This window comes from Dipodomys merriami, unplaced genomic scaffold, assembly GCF_024711535.1.
Source record: "Dipodomys merriami isolate MVZ:Mamm:240054 unplaced genomic scaffold, mDipMer1.0.p SCAF_16, whole genome shotgun sequence".
In the NCBI taxonomy this organism is placed as follows: domain Eukaryota; kingdom Metazoa; phylum Chordata; class Mammalia; order Rodentia; family Heteromyidae; genus Dipodomys; species Dipodomys merriami.
This window is the reverse complement of record NW_027202937.1, coordinates 8,566,976-8,589,423: the sequence shown is the minus strand read 5'-3', so window position 1 is coordinate 8,589,423 and position 22,448 is coordinate 8,566,976. Positions and strand designations below refer to the sequence as shown.

At 43.3% G+C, this 22,448-nt stretch overlaps 1 protein-coding gene across 3 annotated transcripts in view; it reads left to right on the top strand.

Annotated features, from left to right (window-relative positions):
* Mapk14 (mitogen-activated protein kinase 14) overlaps positions 1 to 22,448 on the top strand; it is a 63,402-nt gene that overhangs the window by 8,724 nt on the left and 32,230 nt on the right. For 2 of the 3 annotated variants that reach the window (XM_070023886.1, XM_070023885.1), the window contains exons 2-3: positions 16,075 to 16,204; positions 19,095 to 19,153. In XM_070023886.1, coding sequence (XP_069879987.1) covers positions 16,075 to 16,204; positions 19,095 to 19,153 — 189 coding nt within the window. Of the gene's footprint in view, positions 1 to 1,060; positions 1,134 to 16,074; positions 16,205 to 19,094; positions 19,154 to 22,448 lie in introns of those variants that run through there. The other variant, XM_070023887.1, reaches the window with a different exon arrangement.

Genomic DNA, 22,448 nt, shown 5'->3' with positions numbered 1-22,448 from the left:
TTAGCTCTAGGGTTCAACTGAACAAAGATTATTAGCCTGCTGGCAGCATTTCCTAGCAGTTTTGGCTTTTAGGATTGTTCTTACTACTGGCTCCTTTTTTTTTTTTTTTTTTTTTGGGTCCGGTCATGGGGCCTGAACTCTGGGCCTGGGCGCTGTCCCTCAGCTCTTCAGCTCAAGACTAATGCTCTACCACTTGAGCCACAGTGCCACTTCTGGCTTTTTTCTTTTTGCTTATGTGGTGCTGAGGAATCGAACCCAGGGCCTCATGCATGCAAGGCAAGCGCTCTACCACTGAGCCACCTTCCCAGCCCCTGGCTCCTTTTTTTGTTGCCAGTCCTGAACTCAGGGTCTGGGCACTATCCCTGAGCTTCTTTTGCTCTAGGCTAGTGCTCTACCGCTTGAGCCACAGTGCCACTTCTGGCTTTTTCTGCTTATGTGGTACTGAGGAATTGAACCCAGGGCTTCATGCATGCTATGTAAGCATTCTACCACTGAGCCACATTCCCAGCCTACTGGCTCCTATTTTATTTTATTTTGTTTTATTTTATTTTATTTTTGGGTCCAGTCATGGGGCCTGAACTCTAGGCTTAGACGCTGTCCCTCAGCTCTTCAGCTCAAGGCTAGCGCTCTACCACTTGAACCACAGTGCCACTTCTGGCTTTTTTTCTTTTTGCTTATGTGGTGCTGGGGAATCGAACCCAGGGCCTCATGCATGCAAGGCAAGTGCTCTACCACTGAGCCACCTTCCCAGCCCCTTGGCTCCTACTTTAAAGCCTGATTTTACCTTCTCTAACATTTAAGAATTTATGAATAATATCATTTTGCCTTTGACTCTTTGTCTTCTTTACACTAATCTCTCTTTCATAATTTTAGTAGACATTGGACTGTTGTTCCCTGCCACTAATGCTTGACTATAAGGCCCCAGGGACTTGTCTGCTAAATAGACCGTGTAGTTAGAATCTACAGAGAAGTCACCTTACAAAAACCCCTACTATTTATTGTCTTCCCTGCCTTTACAGATATAAGCTCTTCTCCTTCATCAAAGCCTTCCCCTTTTTACTGCTCTATCATCTGGTTGCAGAAAGTGAGTTTTCCTGCCCAAACACAGATTCCCAAGGCAACGTAACAAAAAGGTAATAGAACAAATGTTTATTTTGTCTAGACCTGCTGTCTGACTAACTTTAGACCCTGAACATGTTGGTTCCTGTTACTTTGAATGGTGTGGTTACAGGTTTTCTTGTTGCTTGAGAAACCTTCTCCTCTTAGTCCTTAGTGGTATTCTCACTGTGCTTGTGACATGAAGGAAGGTGTGTGTGTGTGTGTGTGTGTGTGTGTGTGTGTGTGTGTGTGTGTGTGTGTGTGTGTGTGTGTGTGTGTGTGTGTGTGTGTGTGTGTGTAAGGGGGGGAGAATGGATGAGAGGAGCACACACTGATTATATGATAGGCAATGATTGTGTTTTGAAGCTTATGATCCAGAGAGTAATGTCACACCACATATGACCACACCAAAATAAAATACATGAACACTCACACACATACACACATATACACACTGTCCCCTTTGTTTCTATAAACTCATTAATTTAGATAGTGCCGGGCATCATTTACAGAGATTTTAAAAAGCAGGAAGGATTCTGGATTACCTTTGGATGTCCTTTGTAGCTTTTTGAAATTCTTTTAGTTTAAATTTTCATCTCAACGCTACCTTTGTCCCTTCTTCCCTCCTTTCCTCCTCATTCTCACTAGGAGAGTTCTTTACTCCCAAACCATACCTTCAATCCTTTTTTTACTGGTTTTTTTTGAGATAAGGTCTTGCTTCCTGCCCAGGCATGTGCCTGGTCTGTGATCCTCCTACTTTGGGATTCCTGTCCTAGCTGGGATGACAGGTGTGCACCACCATACCTAGCTTCTTCTGTTGAAATGAAGTTTTACACACTTTGTTTCCTAGGTTGGCTTGGAAATGGGATTCTTCTAATCTCAGCCTCCCACTTAGCTAGAGTGACAAGCACATACTACTGTCGCCTCCCAGATACCAGCTACGAAGGGGTCTTATGAACTTTTCTGCCTATGCTGGCTTGAACTGCAATCCTTCCCAATCATAGTCTTCCAAATAGCTAGGATTACAGGCTAAAGCGCTTGAAATATATATATATATATATATATATATATATATATATATATATATATATATATATATATATATATATTTGTGGGTTTTTTTGTTTTTTTTTAAAGATTTTTCTATGTTTATCCCAAATTTAGTAACATCTAGAGCAATGTTAGGCCAGGTTCTGTGCTAGACATCTGTGTCAGAAGCCTTTCAGTCTGGTGGTTCAGATCTAGAAAGTGACAGCATCAGCATGTGCCCATGAGAAGTCAGAAAATCCCCAGACTCCTTTTGATCTGGACGGCACCAGGAAAAGTAGAGAAGGACTAGGAGGGAGAAAGGCCCCTGGGTCCTTTGCCTCTCCTTGTGCTTTCGCTTGAATTATGTTTGTGTCTTCTCATCTAAATTTCATGGTCTGTCATCACACCCTTCCTGTGACTCTCAGCTTGTAGATCTTAATGACTTCCTAGAAGTCATCGCCTTATTCTTAATGTCTACAATAGCTACGCCCCCTGCTTAGCTTTTCAATTTAGGGCTTTAGCTAGCTTGGACCTTCTTTTTTTTTTTGTCGGTCGTGGGGCTTGAACTCTGGGCCTGGGCGCTGTCCCTCAGCTCTTCAGCTCAAGGCGAGCGCTCTACCACTTGAGCTACAGCGCCACTTCCGGTTTTCTGGTGGTTTATTGGAGATAGGAGTTTCACGGTCTCTCCTGCCCGGGCTGGCTTTGAACCGCGATCCTCAGATCTCAGCCTCCTGAGTAGCTAGGATTACAGGCGTGAGCCACCAGCGCCCGGCTAGCTTGGACCTTCTTGAACTTAGGCTTCCTATGTACATTTTCTTCTCTACCAGATGATGGTGAAAACCCTGGTTATCTTTCTGATTCAGTGTAAGAAAAATGACTCCCCATTGACCAATATAATAATTGGTAGTAGAGTATTGGTGCTGGTGTTCTGTCATTCCCTTACTTGACATTACAAAATTCAGCTTGCCTCATTTTCTGATTTTTAGTTTAGTATTCTAAATGCTTTAAGCATAGAATTTATTTGCTTTGAAATGAGAAATCTCAGTATAAAATGATACAGATGGTAGAGCAAAAGGGAAAAACAACAAATTAAGAGCATTAGCCTTAAGTACTATGAGCATCTATTAAGTTAGGTTTACATTTCCAAACATAGTATAAACAAAAGCTACTCAAATCTGTGGCCATTTGTTGTGAAGTCTGGCTTGTGCATTTATGTTTGTCAGTATCCCAGTCTCCTACCCTCAAGATAACCAGTAGCAGTTTCTAGTTGTTACAACCAAAAAGGTTCATAGATGGCTTGTAGAAATGTTATGTAACTGTAGGTACTTAGATTAATTTGTCCTAGTAAAACTTATGATAACTTACACTTTCTACCTGTTCAATAATAATAAAAAAGAAATATTGTTCTTTCTGCTTTAAAATTTGGAGCCTTGGAGCTAGGAATGTGGCTTAGTGGTAGAGTGCTTGCCTAGTATGCACGAAGCCCTGGGTTTGATTCCTCAGTATCACTCACATACACAGAAAAAGCCAGAAGTGGTGCTATGGCTCAAATTTGTACAGTGCTAGACCTTGAGCAAAAGAAGATCAAGGAAATGCCCAGGACCTGAGTTCAAGCCCAAGGACTGGCCAAAAAAAGAGGCTGAGATCTGAGGATCACAGTTCAAGCCAGCTAGGGCTGGAAAGTCTACGAGGCTCTTTTTTTTTTTTTTTTTTTTTTTTGGTCCGGTCGTGGGGCCTGAACTCTGGGCCTGGGCGCTGTCCTTCAGCTCTTCAGCTCAAGGCTAGCACTCTACCACTTGAGCCACAGCGCCACTTCCGGCTTTTTTCTTTTTGCTTATGTGGGGCTGAGGAATCGAACCCAGGGCCTCGAGCATGCAAGGCAAGCGCTCTACCACTGAGCCACCTTCCCAGCCCCTACGAGGCTCTTTTTTAAAAAATTTTTTTGGTCAGTCGTGGGGCCTGCACTCTGGGCCTGGGTGCTGTCTCTCAGCTCTTCAGCTCAAGGCTAGCACTATACCACTTGAGCTACAGGATCACTTTTTCTGTTTTATGTGGTACTGAACTGAACCCAGGGCCTCATGCATCCGAGGCAAGCTCTACCACTGAGCCACCTTCCTAGCCCCCATGAGGCTCTTATCTCCAGTTAATCACAGAAAAAGTTGGAAGTGGAGTTGTGGCTCAAGTAGTAGAGTGCTAGCCTTGAGCAAAAGGAACTCAGGGAACCAGGCTCAAGCCCCTGAAAAAAGAAAAAAAAAAGTTGGAGCTTCTTTGAACATATTTGTCATTATTTCCAGGCTTTCTAATGGACAAGGTCCAAAATACGACTAATCAGCTTAGTGGGTAGGAGAACTTACCTGGCATGTTTGCTAGGCAGGTATATTACCACACCTGGTGCAATTAGGACACTAGTGATAGAGGAGATCTGGTTGTTACGAATCTTTTCCTCCCCATTGCCATGCGTACTGGGGCTTGCGCTCAGGGCCTGAGCACTGTTCCTAACTTTTTGTTTAAGGCTAGTGCTTCACCATTTGAGTTTCAGCTCCACTTCTGGCCTTTTGCTGGTTCATTGGAGATAGTCTTAGGGATGCCCAGACTGGTTTCTGAGAACCTTATCTTCAGATCTCAGCCTTCTGAATGGGTAAGATTAAAGCAAAAGCCAATAGAGCTCATTGCTTGCAGGTTTTTATAATTAGGTATTAAGGCACCATAAGTTTGCAAGTTTCAAATGTATGTATATATACAATTATGTTTTAGTTCTCCTGTAGCAAAAAAAAATTGTTGATCACCCATCAGATAGTATTCAGTGCCTGCCACTGTAAAAGAAATTGGTATACATGGCAAATTATATAAATAAATTATTGACACATGCTTAAGTGAGGCATTATGGGTTATGTTACTTCATAGAGGAGACTTATTTTGAAGGCTGAGGAGTTGTCTGGGGAACAGGGAAGAGGACATTTTTTTAGACAAAGGAGAAAACATACACTAAGTGAACAGACAGAAAAAGACAGGCCTAATGTTACAAACATCTGAGGTAGGGTGAACCTACCTGAGATGGTTATGGTTCAGAATTTCTTGTGGGACTTTTAACCATAGAGGTGTTTGAGCCCTTTCACCCAGACATATATAGACTTAGGTCAAGGGTAGTACATGTGTGTTCCTGACTTGTGAGTTCCTGACTTGTACTCTCTGTGTAGTAAAGAGCTGTCATAGCTTCTTAACTTGTGAAGTAGTGGTGAGAAATAGTGTTTTTCAGTGCATCTGGCTTGAGCATGCTTCCAGAATGGATCAGAGGAAGCAAATGTGCTGCTTTGTAAACCTTTGCAGCAAGTGGCCATTTTTGGTGGCTATGTTATTAATTGTAATAGTTCTTAGAGCCTATCTAAGAATTGTTGAATAAAAGTGCTTTTTTTTTTTTTTTTTTTTTTTTTTTGCCAGTCCTGGGGCTTGATAAACTCATGGCCTAGGCACTGTCTCTGAGCTTTTTTGTTTGAGGCTAGCACTCTACCACTTGAGCCACAGCTCCACTTAGGGCTTTTTCTGTTTATGTGGCACTGAAGAATCCAACCTAGGGTTTCATGCATGCTAAGCAAGCACTCTATCACTAAGCCACATTTCCAGCCCTAAAAGTGCATTTTTAACTTGTAGAAACTATAGTTGCCTATCCATGGATGGACAGTAAATAGTTTTTTAATATTCTTCTGTTTTTGCATTTTATTTATTTTGTCAGTCATGAGTCTTGAACTCAGAGCCTGGGTACTCTCCCTGAGTTTGTTTTGCTCAAGGCTAGTTAGTGATCTACTACTTTGAGATACAGCTCCACTTCTGGCTTTCTGGTGGTTAATTGGAGATAAGAGTCTCACAGACTTTCTTGCCTGGGGGCTGGCTTTGAACCATGCTCTTCAGATCTCAGCCTTCTGAGTAGCTAGGATTGCAAGTATGAGCCACTGGTTTTTTTTTTAGAGGTATACTTGACCTCTAATTTGATAGTAGAGAGTTTGTACTGTGAAAAGCCTGGTGTTAGAGGCTGCAGATACAGCATTGACCAGAGAATTCTTTTATAGTAGTATGTTTGTTTGGACTTAAAAGGGTTTTAAATTACTTGCCTTTTCCAATTTGTAAAGCACTTCCAGTTAATTATCTTCTTTGAGCCTCCAAACAGCATTATGAGGTAGGTAAAGCTGGTGACACCCTTGTTTTATAGTGTAACCAACCAGGCTCATGGAAGCTTTGCTAGAGATTCCCAGGAAGTACCAAAACCATAACTAGAACTTGCCCCTCAACTACTGGTTTATTTACTCCTCTCTGGGAGTATGCTGTGGATGATTTTTGCTTAATAAAAAATTTCAAGACCAGGGTCTGGGAAGGTGGCTTAGTAGTAGAGCGTTTGCCTTGCATGCATGAGGCCCTGGGTTTGGTTCCTTAGCACCACATAAGCGAAAAAGCCAGAACTAGTGCTGTGGCTCAAGTGGTAGAGCGCTAGCCTTGAGCTGAAGAGCTGAGGGACAGCGCCTAGGCCCAGAGTTCAGGCCCCACGACCGGACCAAAAAAGCAAGACCAAATCATCAAAATAGGGTATATGGGGGAAAAATAGTGCATATGGAAGTCATTTTCTAGGATGCAAAAGTAGCTTTGCTAAATAGAATTTCAGTGCTTTTTCTAGAGCAATAAAAAGATTGTCTATTCCCCTAAGTAAGTGAGATACTGAGATACCAGGACACGTATTCATCAACTTTCATTGGGGTTCTATCCTAATAAATCCCTTATGAACTGAAAATAGTCTTAAATCAAAGTGCATTTAATCCACCTAACCTACTCAAGGCATACCTTAGGGATGTGCCACACTTAGAGCATGGGTTATCCTTGTGATCACATGACTGAGAGCTGAGACCAGCCGCTGTTGCTAGTAGTGAGAAAGGCTTGTGCCTCTTCTTGCTAGTCTGGGAAAAAGATCACGGTTCTAAATTTGAAGTATGATATTTATAGAAGGCTTATTAGCACCATTGGAAAGTGAAACCATGGGAAAGTTACTAAAGCATCCCAAGTTGGGGGCCATATGTAGAAGAACCAGGATGCTAAGTGCAATGGTTTCAAAAGTTGGTTAATATACTCCTTCCATTGGGAAGTGGAGCTCAGTTTCCTTCCCTCCAATAAATCCTGTACTTTGTGACTTACTTCCTAAAGAACAAAATGAGGCAGAAATTGTGGAGTAGGACTTCAGAGGGCAGGTAGTAGAGACATTGTGCCTCCTGCCTTGGTTTGCCTAGATCACTTGCTCTAGACAAGAGTGTCTCACCCTTGAGAAGAATGGCATTTGGGGCCAGAGCATTTTTTGTTGTCTGGAACTGTTCTGTGCCTGGTAGGATGCTTAAGAGCATCTTCAGTTGTGGCAGCCAAAAATGTCTCAGACATTGTCAAATGTCCTCGGTGAAGAACCACTGATTTAGGGGAAGCCAGGTACTTTGCTGCAAAGACCCCGAATAGTCCCTGTACAGGGTTTCCAGGAAAAGAACAGGAGTCCTGACAACTGGTGTGACAGTGAGGCATCTTAGAAGTGTATTCTGCAAGCTTAGGCAAGTATTTAGATGACTTGCTGTGGCCCATATCTTTTTTTTTTTTTTTTTTTTTTTTGGACTCTGGGCCTAGGCATTGTCCCTCAGCTCAAGGCTAGCGCTCTACCACTTGAGCCACAGCACCACTTCCAGCTTTTTCTGCTTATGTGGTGCTGAGGAATTAAACCTAGGGCCTCATGAATGCAAGGCAAGCACTCTACCACTGAGCCACCTTCCCAGCCCAGTGGCCTATATCTTCACTGTGATCTTTTGAGATACAATGGGCCAGAGCCACTCATGGAAACTACTCAGACTCCTGGCCTACTGAAATATGAGCTCATACATCTTGTTTAAAACACCAGAGTTTGGGGTAATTTGTTTTCTCTAGTAGATAACTAAGATGTTACGTGTTATGGTGATGTATATCATGTAAGATGGAGAAATAAAAATTGTGGAAACACAGTGAAGGTTGCTATGTATATAGATAATCATGTACATGGCATATATTTGTAAAGTGGGTATGAATCCTAGAAACACTTTGAATGCTTTGAAATTGTAGCTGCAAGACAGTACTAAATGATTACAGTATAACTCAGGATAATTAGTCTTCAGTATTTTAAATTTGTTTGAAAGCAGTTAAAATTGTTTGTGATACCTTAAAAAAATTGACTTCAAAATATTCCTAGTACATAAGCAGAGTGGAAGTGTAAGGAGGCCTTTTAATAGCAAAACAATCTACATGTAATAAATATATTTTATATATATATATATATATATATATATATATATACATATATTTTTTTTTTTTTGTCAGTTGTGGGGCCTGAACTCTGGGCCTGGGCACTGTCCCTCAGCTCTTCAGCTCAAGGCTAGCACTCTACCACTTGAGCCACAGCGCCACTTCCGGCATTTTTTCTGCTTATGTGGTGCTGAGGAATCGAACCCAGGGCCTCATGCATGCAAGGCAAGCACTCTACCACTGAGCCACCTTCCCAGCCCCTGCATGTAATATTTTTGTAATCATTTTATGATAATCATTGATATAGAAATGTCTCCTCTCTTCTTTCTCCTCCTCTACCATCACTGACACATTTTCTATCCCTTGAACCATGCCTCCAAGCCCTTTTTGCTTTTTGTTATTTTGGGGTTAGAGTCTTGAGCTTTGAAGCTTTTAACACAGGCTGATCTCAAATGTGATCCTCCTCATTTTTACCTTTGAAATAGTTGTGATTATAGACATATTCCACTGTACCCACCCTCAGCTCTGCCATTTTCTGTCTGTGCCCTGGGCATGTTACTTAACCTGTTTGTACCTCAGTTTGCTTATCTGAGGTTGTTGTGATAAAGGTGTTCTTATATGTTGAAGATAAACAGTACCTAGCAATAATAAACACCAAAAATTAGTTTGGCCATTAGTACAAGTTCGTCCTTCCTTCCTTCCTTCCTTCCTTCCTTCCTTCCTTCCTTCCTTCCTTCCTTCCTTCCTCCCTCCCTCCCTCCCTCCCTCCCTCCCTCCCTCCCTCCCTCCCCCTCTCTCCCTCTCTTTCTCTCTGTCTCTCCCTCCCTCCCTCCTCCCCCTCCCTCCCTCCTCCCCCTCCCTCCCTCTTTCTTTCTTTCTTTCTTTCTTTCTTTTTTTTTTTTGTCGGTCGTGGGGCTTGAACTCTGGGACTGGGCGCTGTCCCTCAGCTCTTCAGCTCAAGGCGAGACACTCTACCACTTGAGCTACAGCGCCACTTCCGGTTTTCTGGTGGTTTATTGGAGATAGGAGTCTCACGGTCTCTCCTGCCCGGGCTGGCTTTGAACCGCGATCCTCAGATCTCAGCCTCCTGAGTAGCTAGGATTACAGGCATGAGCCACCAGCGCCCGGCTTTCTTTTTCTTTCTTTCTTTCTTTCTTTCTTTCTTTCTTTCTTTCTTTCTTTCTTTCTTTCTTTCTTTCTTTCTTTCTTTCTTTCTCTCTTTCTTTCTTTCTCTTCTCCTGAGGATTGGACTCAGGGTCTGGGCACTGTCTCTGAGCTGTTTTTCCTCAAGGCTAGCACTCTACCACTTGAGCCACAGTGGCCACTTCTGGTTTTTTTCCTGTTTATGTGATACTGAGGAATTGAACCTAGGGCTTCATGCATGTTAGGCAAGCATTCTACCACTAAGCCACACTCCTAGCCCCCGATTAGTACAAGTTCTTGGCTGCATGCTACTGAATTTGTAAAACTGAGCCAAATGGTGAAAGTAGTTTTCCTTTTGTATTTTGAAGTAGCTCCATTATAAACACTGGATATCCTCTTATATTAAATAGTTATTGAGAATGTGCTGTGTGACAGGCATTAATCTTAAGTCCTGTGTGCTAGTGTACTCTGATAGTGAACAAGGCATATGCATTTCCTGTTCTTGAGATGTTTAGATGCATTGGAAAGGCAGATGATTATTACTGTATAATATTTGAGCTTTACTGGGGACCAGGCTTTTGCTAAACCTACCATAAAAATTATCACCTTGATAAAAAAAAACACCCTACAAATTAAATATAAACACTATCCGTATTCCACATATGTGGTTGAAAGAATTAATTAAACTCCTCAAGATTATATAGTTACTAAGTGGCAGGACTGGAATTAAAACCCATGTAGTCTGATTCCAAAGCCACCTTTAACTACTCTGCCGATGGCAAATAAACATGTAATAAGTAGGATTATTGGAGTCCATAGAGGACTGATTAACTCTCCTAGCCTGCCTTTTCTTGAATAGATGCAGGAGCCAACTAGAGATGAAGGTATATACTTGGCTACTGGTAAAGCTGGCCTGGAGAGAGGCGGGGCCAGGTCAGCCAGGTGGGCCTCTTATTTCCTTCCCACTGAGTTGAACTTGCACAGAGTGGTAGGCAGGTCAACTAGGCACCCATGAGCATTCTCCCCAGCAGGACTGCCTTGAGGTGGAGAGTCAGAGATGGTCCCATAGGAGCCAACCCACTTCCCCATTCTGAAGCCAGTTTGAAAAGGAATACAAATTTAGTAAATTCCTAAGAGAAAGGAAGTTGTTCTTGGATAGGTTTGAAGTCCATATTCAAAAGAGAAGAGAATCCCTACCTTTATGTGGAGTAAGGAAGGAGTTGGTGTTGGGACCAAGTGCCTGCTGGGGACCTCTTAGGTCTCTGAGGGGGTGACCAGACAAATTCTGGAAGAATAGGGGGTTAGTCATACCATGAGATGTGAATGGGGGCAAGGAGAATCTCAGGAACAGCCTGTCCGAGCAGTTTAAGGAACTGAAAGGAGCCTGCTTGTCCCACAGCAAGCTTGGGAGGGGAGACAGGAAGGAGTACTGCAGGGGCCGGATGAGGGCTTGGCGGGGTCCCGTCACCCGGGCCTTGTGGGCTGTATGATAAGAAATTTGCACTTTGTTCTATATGTTAAGAAGATTGCTTGAATGATTTGCAGCAAAGGTCTAATTTACATTTTTAAAAGATTGTATCAGAAAGCTGGTCACTGGTGGCTCACCCCTGTAATCCTGCTACTCAGGAGGCTGAGATTTGAGGATCATGAGTCAAAGCCAGCCTGGGCAGGAAAGTCCATGAGACACCAGAAAAGCTAGAAGTGGAGCTGTGGTTCAAAGTGGTAGAGCACTAGCCTTGAGCAAAAAGAAGCTAAGGGACAGTGCCCAGGCCCCAAGGAGTGTGCACGTATACACACACACACATACACACACACATACACATATTGGGCATGGTAGCTCACATGTGTAATCACAGCAGTCAGGAGTCTGAGGCAGAAAAATCAGTGTGTGTGTGTGTGTGTGTGTGTGTGTGTGTATTGGGTGCTAGTACAGAATATATTAGAAGGGGAAAAATGAAAATCAGGGAATGATGAAGATGCCATTCACTAAGGTGAGAGTTGTGCCAGACACTCAAATGTCTGGCTTGAGCAACTAGAAGAATGGTCCATTTATCAGAATAACAGATAGGGAGAGGAATAGTCTGGGCATTTTGAACTTGTTAAGTTCGAGGGTCCTATATATTTTTTTGGGGGGGGGGTCCGGTCATGGGGCCTGAACTCTGGGCCTGGGCACTGTCCCTCAGCTCTTCAGCTCAAGGCTAATGCTCTGCCACTTGAGCCACAGCACCACTTCCGGTTTTTTCTTTTTGCTTATGTGGTGCTGAGGAATCGAATCCAGGGCCTCATGCATGCAAGGCAAGCGCTCTACCACTGAGCCACCTTCCCAGCCCCCTATATATGGTTTTTTTTTGGGGGGGGGCGGTCCGGTCATGGGGCCTGAACTCTGGGCCTGGGCGCTGTCCCTCAGCTCTTCAGCTCAAGGCTAGAGCTCTACCACTTGAGCCACAGCGCCACTTCTTTTGGTGCTGAGGAATCAAACCCAGGGCCTCAGGCATGGAAGGCAAGCGCTCTACCACTGAGCCACCTTCCCAGCCCCTCCCCTCCCCCATATATGTTTTATATAAGAATGTCTGACAGGCAGTTGGCTGAGAAAAAAATATTTCAGTAAGAAATATAGATGTAGGGTTTTCAATGGCATTTAACTTGAAGCTATGGAATGTGACAGGGAGAAGAGAAGACAGGACATGTCCTGAAGAACTTTGTCACAAGGAGCTTTGAGTAAAGGGAGCACACACGCTGGGGATAGGAGGAGAGAGCTCCTGGGAACCAATGGAAATAGTGCTATAGACTAGGAGGGACAGAGTTGAGGGGAAGGGGGCAATGGTAACCATGTCACCTTGCTAATTCAGGAAAATGGTCATCTGATTTGGTCACAGAGGTCACTAATGATTGGGAGAAGAGCAGTTTCTGAATGGCTTCAAGAAGGAATGATGAATGGATTGTGAAGATTTGTGCCTCCCAAATTTTAACAACTGTTTGAAACTCTGGAAAATCTTTTCTTTTGTTGTTGGTCATGGGGCTTGAACTCGGCCTGGGCACTGTCCCTTAGCTCTTCAGCTCAAGGCTAGCGCTCTATCACTTGAGCCACAGTGGTACCTCCAGTTTTTTCTGTGATTAATTGGAGATAAGAATTTCACAGACTTTCCTGTCCAGGCTGGCTTTGAACCACGATACTCCAATCTCAGCCTCCTGAATAGCTAGGATTACAGGCATGAGCCACTGGTGCCCGGTACTCTGGACAATCTTGTCAGTAGACTATTTCCAACAAACACTTAGATGATGGCATCACTGCTTGTCCAAATAGCAGATGTAGAGATGAGTGAGTTGGAGTTGTGTGAAGAGCTTGAGAAAATACAGACTACTGGACCTCCTTCAGTTTCCGGGATGCTGCCTGAGAATTTTCATTTCTTACATATTCCCACATGAAACTGATGGGCTGTTTCCCCTGTGTTGGGCTCGCTGGTGTAGGTGATTTTTGGTGGGGGAGGGGAGCAGGCAGGGAGACTAACTGTGATTGGCAGTCAAATTGAGGGAAGTAATGTGTTGAGGAAGGGAGATTGCTAGAGCATATTTATTTGACAAGGTTATAGGGAGAAGCAGTCACTGAAACAGTGGACAAAGGGGATTAAGTGGTCTGGGAAGATATGGAATGGCTCCAAAGTATGTATGGAGGCTTTGGGTTTTGTAAGAAGCTCCATTGCATCCTTAGCTGTAGCAAGAGGGAAGATGGGATTATTGATCTGGTGCTAGGCAGACCGACTCACGTCTGATGGTTTCTATTTTCTCCATGAAGGCAAGGGCAACTTTTGAGGGAGGTGGGTGATTGGAAGGTTTGAGAGAGATATGAAGACCAGGAAACAGGACATTAGATAGGCCTGCCACCTGGGTATTGAAGTTACCAAGAATAAGTTGGGAGTGGACAGAGACACCCAGACAGGACTTTTTGGTAAATGGTGGAAAATTCCAAGTTAGCAGATAACCACAGAAGGGAATGGCTTATCAGGGTTGTGGGCAGGGGCTTTAGGAAACAAAAAAGTAGTGTGTTTGAAGTAATAAAAAATGGTTGACAAGACACCATCCAGCCTACTAGCCTAACGTATGCTGTCTGTGAGAGAGCACCCTCTGATGGCAGAGCTGTGTTTCTCTGTGTAACTGGGATTATAGGAGTATACCACCATGGGCCACATCACTCTTTCCTTCCTTCCTTCCTTCCTTCCTTCCTTCCTTCCTTCCTTCCTTCCTTCCTTCCTTCCTTCCTTTCTTTCTTTCTTTTGCTCTTTCTTTCGCTCTTTCTTTCTCTCTTTCTTTCTCTCTTTCTTTCTCTCTTTCTTTCTCTCTTTCTTTCTTTCTTTCTTTCTTTCTTTCTTTCTTTCTTTCTTTTCTTCCTCTCTGTGCTCAAGGCTAGCACTCTACCACTTGAGCTACCATGCCACTTCCAGCTTTTGCTGTTTATGTGGTACTGAGGAATGGAACCCAGGGCTTCATGCATGCAAGGCAAGCACTCTACCACTGAGCCACATTCCCAGACCACATCACATTTTTTGCCATGGATATTCTGGAAAATCTACCTCTCTGCCTACATCTCCTCTCTGCTTGTTGTCCTCTTCCTTCCTGTGCTTTGCCATGCAGGTGCCTTTCTCCTCCTCTCCTTCACCCCAGCATGCCATACTTTTTTACCTCTGTTTCTTTTTCTTTTTCTTTTCACTTGAACTCAGGGCCTGAGTGCTATCCCTGAGCCTCTTTATGCTCAAGGCTAGCGTTCTACCACTTGAGCCACAGCATACTTCTGGCTTTTTCTTTATATGTAGTACTGAGGAATTGAACCCATGGCTTCCTGCATGCCAGGCAAGCACTCTACCACTAAGCTAGCTTCAAACCACAATTCTCAGATGACAGCCTCCTGAGTAGCTGGGATTACAAGGTGTGAGCCACCAGTCCTCCGGCTCTGTTTGTTTTTATTATTTTGCACTTGGCTGTTTGCATTTGCTCTTTTTCTGGTGCTAGTACTGGGCTTGAACTCAGAACCTGGGCTTAATCCCTTAGCTTTTTTCTGTCAAAGCTTGTGCTCTACCACTTGAGCCATAGCTCCACTTCCAGCTTTTTGGTAATTAATTAGAGATAAGAGTCCCACAAACTTCCCTGCCTGGGTTGGCTTTGAACAATGATCCTCTGATCTCAGCCTCCTTAGTAGTTAGGATTACAGGTGTGAACAACTGGTGCCTGGCTGTACTTACTCTTCAGAGGGGCAGTTTAGCCAAGCAAATAATAAATAACATGAGTTCTGCATTCACTGTCCCTACTCTGCCACTTCTTGGCTTTGTGAACATGGCACAAAGCACTTCACCGTGCTTTAGTGTCCTCATGTGTGAGTGATGAAATGACCATATTTCTTTGTCAGAATGTTGAGATCAAAAGAGCCATTTTCAAGAAGAGTAATGAATAGGGCTCAGAACAGCTTCTTGCATGAAGTAAAGACTGCTAATTTTACCATTCTTCCTTGGTTTATTGCTCGTTTCCCCCATGTCTCTGCATGGTTGCTTGCCTTTGGAGCTCAGGTATATCCCTAAGGCATCTCAGCACAGCAGCCCTGGCCCTGCTTTATCTTTGTCAGTATCCATTCCAGTTTGAAAGTGTTTTATTCTTCTGCTCTTCCCCTCCCCACCTACCCTAAGTGTGATTTGCTGATTTGTTTCCTGCTGCATCTCAGCGTTTAGAAAGTGCCCCATACTCTGAGTCTCAAGAACTGTACCAGTTCATTGTCCTGGGCATGAGGTGGTCATGAAATTCTGACCAGTTACCATGTGACAAGGTGACAGCAGGACTGACACTCTGGAACTCTGGTTACCAGTCTGTTGGCTCATCTAGATCTGTTGGCTCATCTAGGTCACGAGGAGGCCACTTGTTTCTACATAGTGTATTAGAACCTGGCTGTACCTATTATTACTTTGTTTTAACTTATTTTCTGGCTGTTTTGCAGCTACAACTTCAAGTCAAATAGTTGTGACAAAAACCTTAGGGTTGGGCTGGGAAGGTGGCTTAGTGGTAGAGCGTTTGCCTTGCATGCAAGAAGCCCTGGGTTCAATTCCTCAGCACCACATAAGCAGAAAAAAAAAAGGCCGAAGTGGTGCTGTGGCTCAAGTGGTAGAGCACTAGCCTTGAGCTGAAGAGCTGAGGGAAAGCGCCCAGGCCCAGAGTTCAGGCCCACGGAACCACCCCCCCCCCCAAAAAAAAAAACCTTAGGGTTCAAAAAGCATAAAATACTACTCTCTGGACTTTTATGGAAAAGTTTTACTGGCTCCTGATTTAGATACACAGGAAAGAGTGGATGTAAACATCAAAAACAATCCATTATAGTGTATAGATTATAGTGAGATTTTGTCTTACGTTAAGGGTTTTTTAAAAATTTTGTTATAGATCCATTTAATTGGAAAGAAAGTGGCCTTGTAGATATTAAGAAATTGTATTGAGACCACTTTTAATTAAAGGTGGAATTTTTTTTCTTTTCTCCTTTAGTGCTGCTTTTGACACAAAGACTGGGTTGCGTGTGGCTGTGAAGAAGCTGTCCAGGCCGTTTCAGTCCATCATCCATGCCAAAAGGACATATAGAGAGCTGCGCTTACTCAAGCACATGAAGCATGAGAATGTAAGTCCTCCAGGAAGGAGGTGCTCAAGATCATGTGTCCTCATTCACCTGTGGAAACGTGCTCCAGGTTGTCTTGTACCAGCCCAGCACTGTTGTGTGTTAGTGGCATTTGGGGGGGATCAGGTTGATCTCATATGAGAATGGTGTATCCTCCCAGAGAGCTAAATATTTAATAAGAAATCACTTTTGGAAGGGAGGGAGGGAGAGAGAAGGGAGTAACTAGGATTATAGAAAGGAGCCACTGTGGGGCTGGGAAGGTGGTTCAGTGATAAAGTGCTTGCCTTGCATGCATGAGGCCCTGGGTTTGATTCCTCAGCACCATATAAGCAGAAAAAGCTGGAAGTGGCGCTGTGGCTCAAGTGGTAGAGCGCTAGCCTTGAGCTGAAGAGCTGAGGGACAGTGCCCAGGCCCAGAGTTCAGGCCCCACAACTGACCAAAAAAAAAAGGAACCACTGGAACCTGGCATAAAAAGAACGTTTGTATTGTTTGCCTGATTTGTTTAAGAGGTTGGTTCATGGGTATTTTTGTTAGTGCAGAGACAAATTTTGAGAAAGAATGCTTTGTCTGGCTCACCAAAAGTTCTCTATTAAAGATGACTATTTAGCTAGGCACCAGTGGCTCATGCTTGTAATTCTAGCCACTCAGGAGGCTAAGATGTGAGAATTACAGTTTGAAGTCAGCCTGGGAAAGAAAGTCCATGTGTCTCCAATTATCACCAGAAAGCTGGAAGTGAAGCTGTGGCTCAAGTGGTAGCACATGCCTTGAGCAAAAAAAAACTCAGGAACAACTCCCAGACCCCAAGTTCAAGCCCCATGACTAGCATTAAAAATAAATAAATAAGATGTCTATTTAGTTTACATGTACCTTCAGTCACTGTATCCATAGAGTCTGTTTCAACCAACCACACATTGAAAACATCTGGAAAATACAACTGTACAGAACATGTGCAGAGTTTTTATAACCGTTCTTTCTAATCTTCTCCAAAAGGCAGCTATTCTTTTAATAAATGTCATTGAGAATTATATAATTTAAATATAACTTATTTTGCTCAGTTTTTAAAACCCTAATATGGTAAAGCAGTGAGTGAGTATAACTAGAACATTACCTGAGAATGAGAAGCTGTAGACTAAGTCTCATGGACTTTCCTGCCCAGGCTGTCTTTGAACTACAAATCCTCACATCTCAGCCTCCCTCCTTAGCTAAGATTACAGGTATGAGCCTGACTATAGCCTTGCTTTTTAATCATCTGAATAATTTAGTTTAGCTTTAGGTTTTAAATTCTTGTTACTGAAGTAGCAGCTTCAAAGAGCTTGCTCATAAGAATTTCATTTTTAGCTGGACACCGGTGGCTCTCCCCTAGTACTCAGAAGCTGAGATCTGAGGATCATGGTTCAAAGCCAGCCCGGACAGGAAAGTGATGAGATTCTTACTGGAAGTGGTGCTGTGGCTCAAGTGGTAGAGTGATTGCCTTGAGCTGAAGAACGCAGGGACAGCGCTCAAGCCCAGAGTTCAAACCCCACAACTGCCAACAACAACAAAAAAAGAATTACATTTTGTGGTTCTTTGGAGTTTTTTTTGTTGTTATTTGTTTGTTTGTTTTGCCAGTCCTAGGCCTGGGAACTGTCCCTGAGCTTCATTTGCTCAAGGCTAGCACTCGACCACTTGAACCACAGCACCACTTTTGGCCTTTTCTGTTTATGTGGTACCGAGGAATGAAACTCTAGAGTGCTTGCCTAGAATGCATGAAGCCCTGGGTTTGATTCCTCAGTACCACATAAACAGAAAAAGCCGAAAAGTGGTGCTGTGGCTCAAGTGGTCGAGTGCTAGCTTTGAGCACAGACAGGCTCAAGGACAGTGCCCAGGCCCTAAGTTCAAGCTCCAGGACTGGCAAAAAAAAAGAAGTCTATAGTTTATGATCACACTTTATTTAGATCACCCACAGTTGGCCAATCCCTGTGTGAGCCATCTTCAGATAAAACTCCATAGTAGTATGAAAACAATTTCCAAATTACATGAAAATAAAACCCTAGAGAAGGTACCAAATATATTTGGTAAATGATTTCATTTTGTCAAATATTCAGTTTTCCAAATATTATATTAAATTATGATATATACAAATGATAGATATGGAGGCTATAAGTACTACTGAAAAATAAAGATATGACAATCATCATTATATGTTAAGATAGCAATATAATGCCAGGTGCTGGTGCTTCATGCCTGTTATCCTAGCTACTTGGAAGGCTGACATTGAGAGAATTGTGGTTTGAGACTAGCCTGGGTAAAAAAAGTTTGTAGAACTTCTTAACCAATAGCTAGATGCAGTGGTGTACATGGTACATCACAGTTTGAAGCCAGCCTGGGCAGAAAAGATTAAGGAGAAGCTAAGTGTGGTGGTGCATACCTGTCATTCCTGCTATACAGGAAAGCATATGTGGGAGAATCATGGTTCAGCAGTGGATTGGGGGAAAAAATTGAGACCCAAAAGCATGATTTGGGTAGATAAGCAGTTGGAGTTAACCATATAGTGTTAGAATGTTATTGAACTGAGGCGGATGTGTTGGAATTAGTTCCACTTAAAATGCTCAGGACCTAGGGTATTACAATAAGCTGCTGTTGATTTACTCTTGAGTACATTTCTTTTTTTGGCGGGGGGGGATCCGGTTGTGGGGCCTGAACTCTGGGCCTGGGTGCTGTCCCTCAGCTCTTCAGCTCAAGGCTAGCACCCTACCACTTGAGCCACAGCGCCACTTCTGGCTTTTTTCTTTTTGCTTATGTGGTGCTGAGGAATCAAACTCAGGGCCTCAGGCATGCTAGGCAAGCGCTCTACCACTGAGCCACCTTCCCAGCCCCCCTGATTTACTCTTTGACTTTTGTGTGTTCCATATAGGTGATTGGTCTTTTGGATGTCTTCACACCTGCACGGTCTCTGGAGGAATTCAACGATGTGTGAGTAATCTCCTGTATTTGCTTCTTTAGCTGGAGGATGATTAGCAGCCTACTTCTGTTCATAACTGTTCACAGGCCTTAGAAGGTTCTTTATTCCTGTTATACAGCTCTAAGGGGAAAAAGGGGGTGGGATGAATTGGGATGGGTGAGTAGACCACACGTGGTATGGTTTAGTATTCCATCACGGCAGGCACATGGTGCCTCATTCAGGGAGTCAGATGTTGAGTCTTTACAAAAATTCCATGGAATTGGGTGCTAGTAGCTCACACCTGTACTCCTAGCTACTTAGGAGGCTGAGATCTGAGGATCCTGGTTCAAAGCCAACCCAGGAAGGCAAGTCTATGAGACTCCAGTTAACCACAAAAAACTGGCACTGTGACTCAAAGTGGTACAGTGTTAGTCTTGAGCAAAAAGAGCTCAGGGACAGTGCTCAGGCCCCGAGTTCAAGCCCCACTACTGACAGGAAAAAAAATTCCAGGGACAAGAGAGTACTATCCTTTTAAGGTTTGAAAAATATATTAGAGCCACCACATTCCCATTAGGAGCTCTGACCTAGGTTTTCAAGGTGGCTCAGAACACTGCCCACTTGTGGGATTTCCTTCCTCCAGCCTTCCTGTGATACATTCTCCCTTCTCAGTTGAAATACTTTTGATTCTGTTCCTTACCCTGCTGTGTTCTTAGTAGATTTTACCATCATATTTGTGGCTACCTTCTGTGTTAGAGCAGTTTGTTGTCTTCTCATCTCAACCATTGGTACTTAGAACAGTCACAGGCATGCGAATGTTGCTTATTGAGTAGGTCAATGTAATACTCACCCTAGGCAGGGCAGGTACAGAGTTCTAAAGGGCCTTGTAGCCCTAGGGGCCACCTACCCCAGACATGTATCTTCAGAGAAGGCTGTGCAAAAATTTGTCCACTGAGCTTGAAGTAAGTACTGAACAGGTTCAACCAGTAGTCAACAGCTGAGAGCAGAGGTGATGGACCTTGGATAAGAGGTATACATGGAGAAAGATTTAGCTGGATGGGGGAGGAGCTGGGTTATTTGGGGCTTTATAAGCTAAGCCTTAGTAAAGAGGTTGTCAGAGAAAAGAGATCAAAGCATCCAGGACACTGAGGGAGGGACTGGGAAAGGGATGAAAGGCTTTGCTACTTAGCTACAACTCTCTCCCTGATTCCTCTCCCCTCACCCACTCCTTACTATAATGTGCAGGAAGATTGAATTTTAGTAGAGGCAGTTTCCTCTGGATCCTTACCAACACACCAGGAAATGTTTTGTTTTTGTTTTTTGTTTTTTGGGGGGTCCAGTCGTGGGGCCTGAACTCTGGGCCTGGGCGCTGTCCCTCAGCTCTTCAGCTCAAGGCTAGCACTCTACCACTTGAGCCACAGTGCCACTTCCGGCTTTTTTCTTTTTGTTTATGTGGTGCTGAGGAATCGAACCCAGGGCCTCAGGCATGCAAAGCAAGTGCTCTACCACTGAGCCACCTTCTCAGCCCCAGGAAATGTTTTGAATTAGCATACCAAGCCTGAAACAAACTTGCACCTTTTCCAGGAACTAAAATGTAGACATAATCTTCAGGATTAATATCTGATCTCAATTTTCCTTTGCTTTCAATTCTTGACATTACAAACAGATTGTTTGTTTAAAAACATAGTCTTATGCATGTGAGTGAGTCTAATTATTAACTTGACTTTATCAATGGCCTTGATGACTTACAAAGGTTTGCATATCAGATTTCTCATTTGACACTGAAGTCTTGTGAAGTAGGTATCATTATGTCTAATTTTCAGATAAGGAAACAGGTTGGAAGAGACAAGCCTCATTACATACTAATACATACAAAATTGCATCCATCCCAGGTCTTTTGGCTCTGCATCTATTTCCCACCACATTTTTCTTGAGTCAAGGCTATCATTTGAAAGTCTGCTAATCCTTGTTATTGAGTAAATGCTGTGTGAGATTCTGTGAGATGCCAGAGGTGAAGAGTATATGTGTCTTCTAGTTGCTTCTGGTCTCATTAAAAAGATGAGACACAACTGCTTGCTTATGATAGATAGCTGGGGGGCAGGACATCTGTGGCTCTTTGGTATCCTCCTTACTCAGGAGGCTCAGATCTGAGCCTCAAGGTTTGAAGCCAACCTACAGGAAAAATAAAGAAGCTTTGAGGCCAAGCTAAGAGTTCAAGTTCTTTGTGAAATTTTTCCTAATTTGCTCCTTCCTTGGTCCCTGTAGGGACCATCACCTGTGTGCATTCCCCACCTCTGATGGCCCCATTGTAGCTCTGTTATGTACACCCTCCTCTCATCTAAATGGTACCTCCCTTTTCCTCATTACATCTCTAGCACTGAACACCAAATACTTGATTGAGGGAATGAATGGCCATGTCCTGTCCCTGTGTAAGTGGCTGGTGACTTAGTGTCTGATGGCCTGCACTGTGTCCTCTTTTAACTGGCTTGCAGACTGTGATAGAGCATTATCTGGTTCAATTAATGCTGGTAATGGAGATTGCAAGCATCTTTTAGCAATCTTCACTTCAAATGAGAATAGTTTGTTGTGAAATAAGCTTATTAGAGCCTGCTTGGTGACAGGAGTGGGTCTCCTACCCCAATGTTAGAACAATCTGGTCTTACCAGATAAGATCTTGGGCATGCACCTTGTCAATAAATACATTGCCACCTTGTCCTGAGTCAGTTCATCCTGTAATAGTTGAGTGTCTATTATCTGCCAGAAAATTGCTCTAGGTAGTACACAGGGTAAGACATGGTTCCATCCTCCATGCACAATGTACAGGGAGATAATAATTAACGTAAACAAGGAAATGATATAGGATGTTGACAATCAGTGCTATAGCAAAACAGCAAAGGGTACAACAGAGAAAGGAAATTAAGAGTATAAAGGCCAGCAGGGAGATGCAATTTTAAATGCAGTATTAAGATAGGTAAAGGCCTTAAAGCATGCAGCAGAGGTTGCATATTGTATTGGAATTAGCAAATAAACAGGCTAGTTGTAGAGCTGAACGAGAGCAGGGGAGAAAAGTAGATGGTGAAGTAACAGAAAAAATTGGGGTAGAGTCCTGGATTAACATAATACAGGGCTTTAAAGGACGTTGAAAGGATTTTTTTTTTTTTAAATGGGGGGTTAGGAAAATTAGTGACTGATCTGATTTTTACAGGGTGTTTGTTGGTTCTAGGGCTTGAAATCAGGGCCTGGGCACTGTCCCTGAGATTTTTCAATTAAAAAGGCTGTGCTCTACTACTTGTGCCACAGCTCTCCTTCTACTTTGGTGGTTAATTGGAG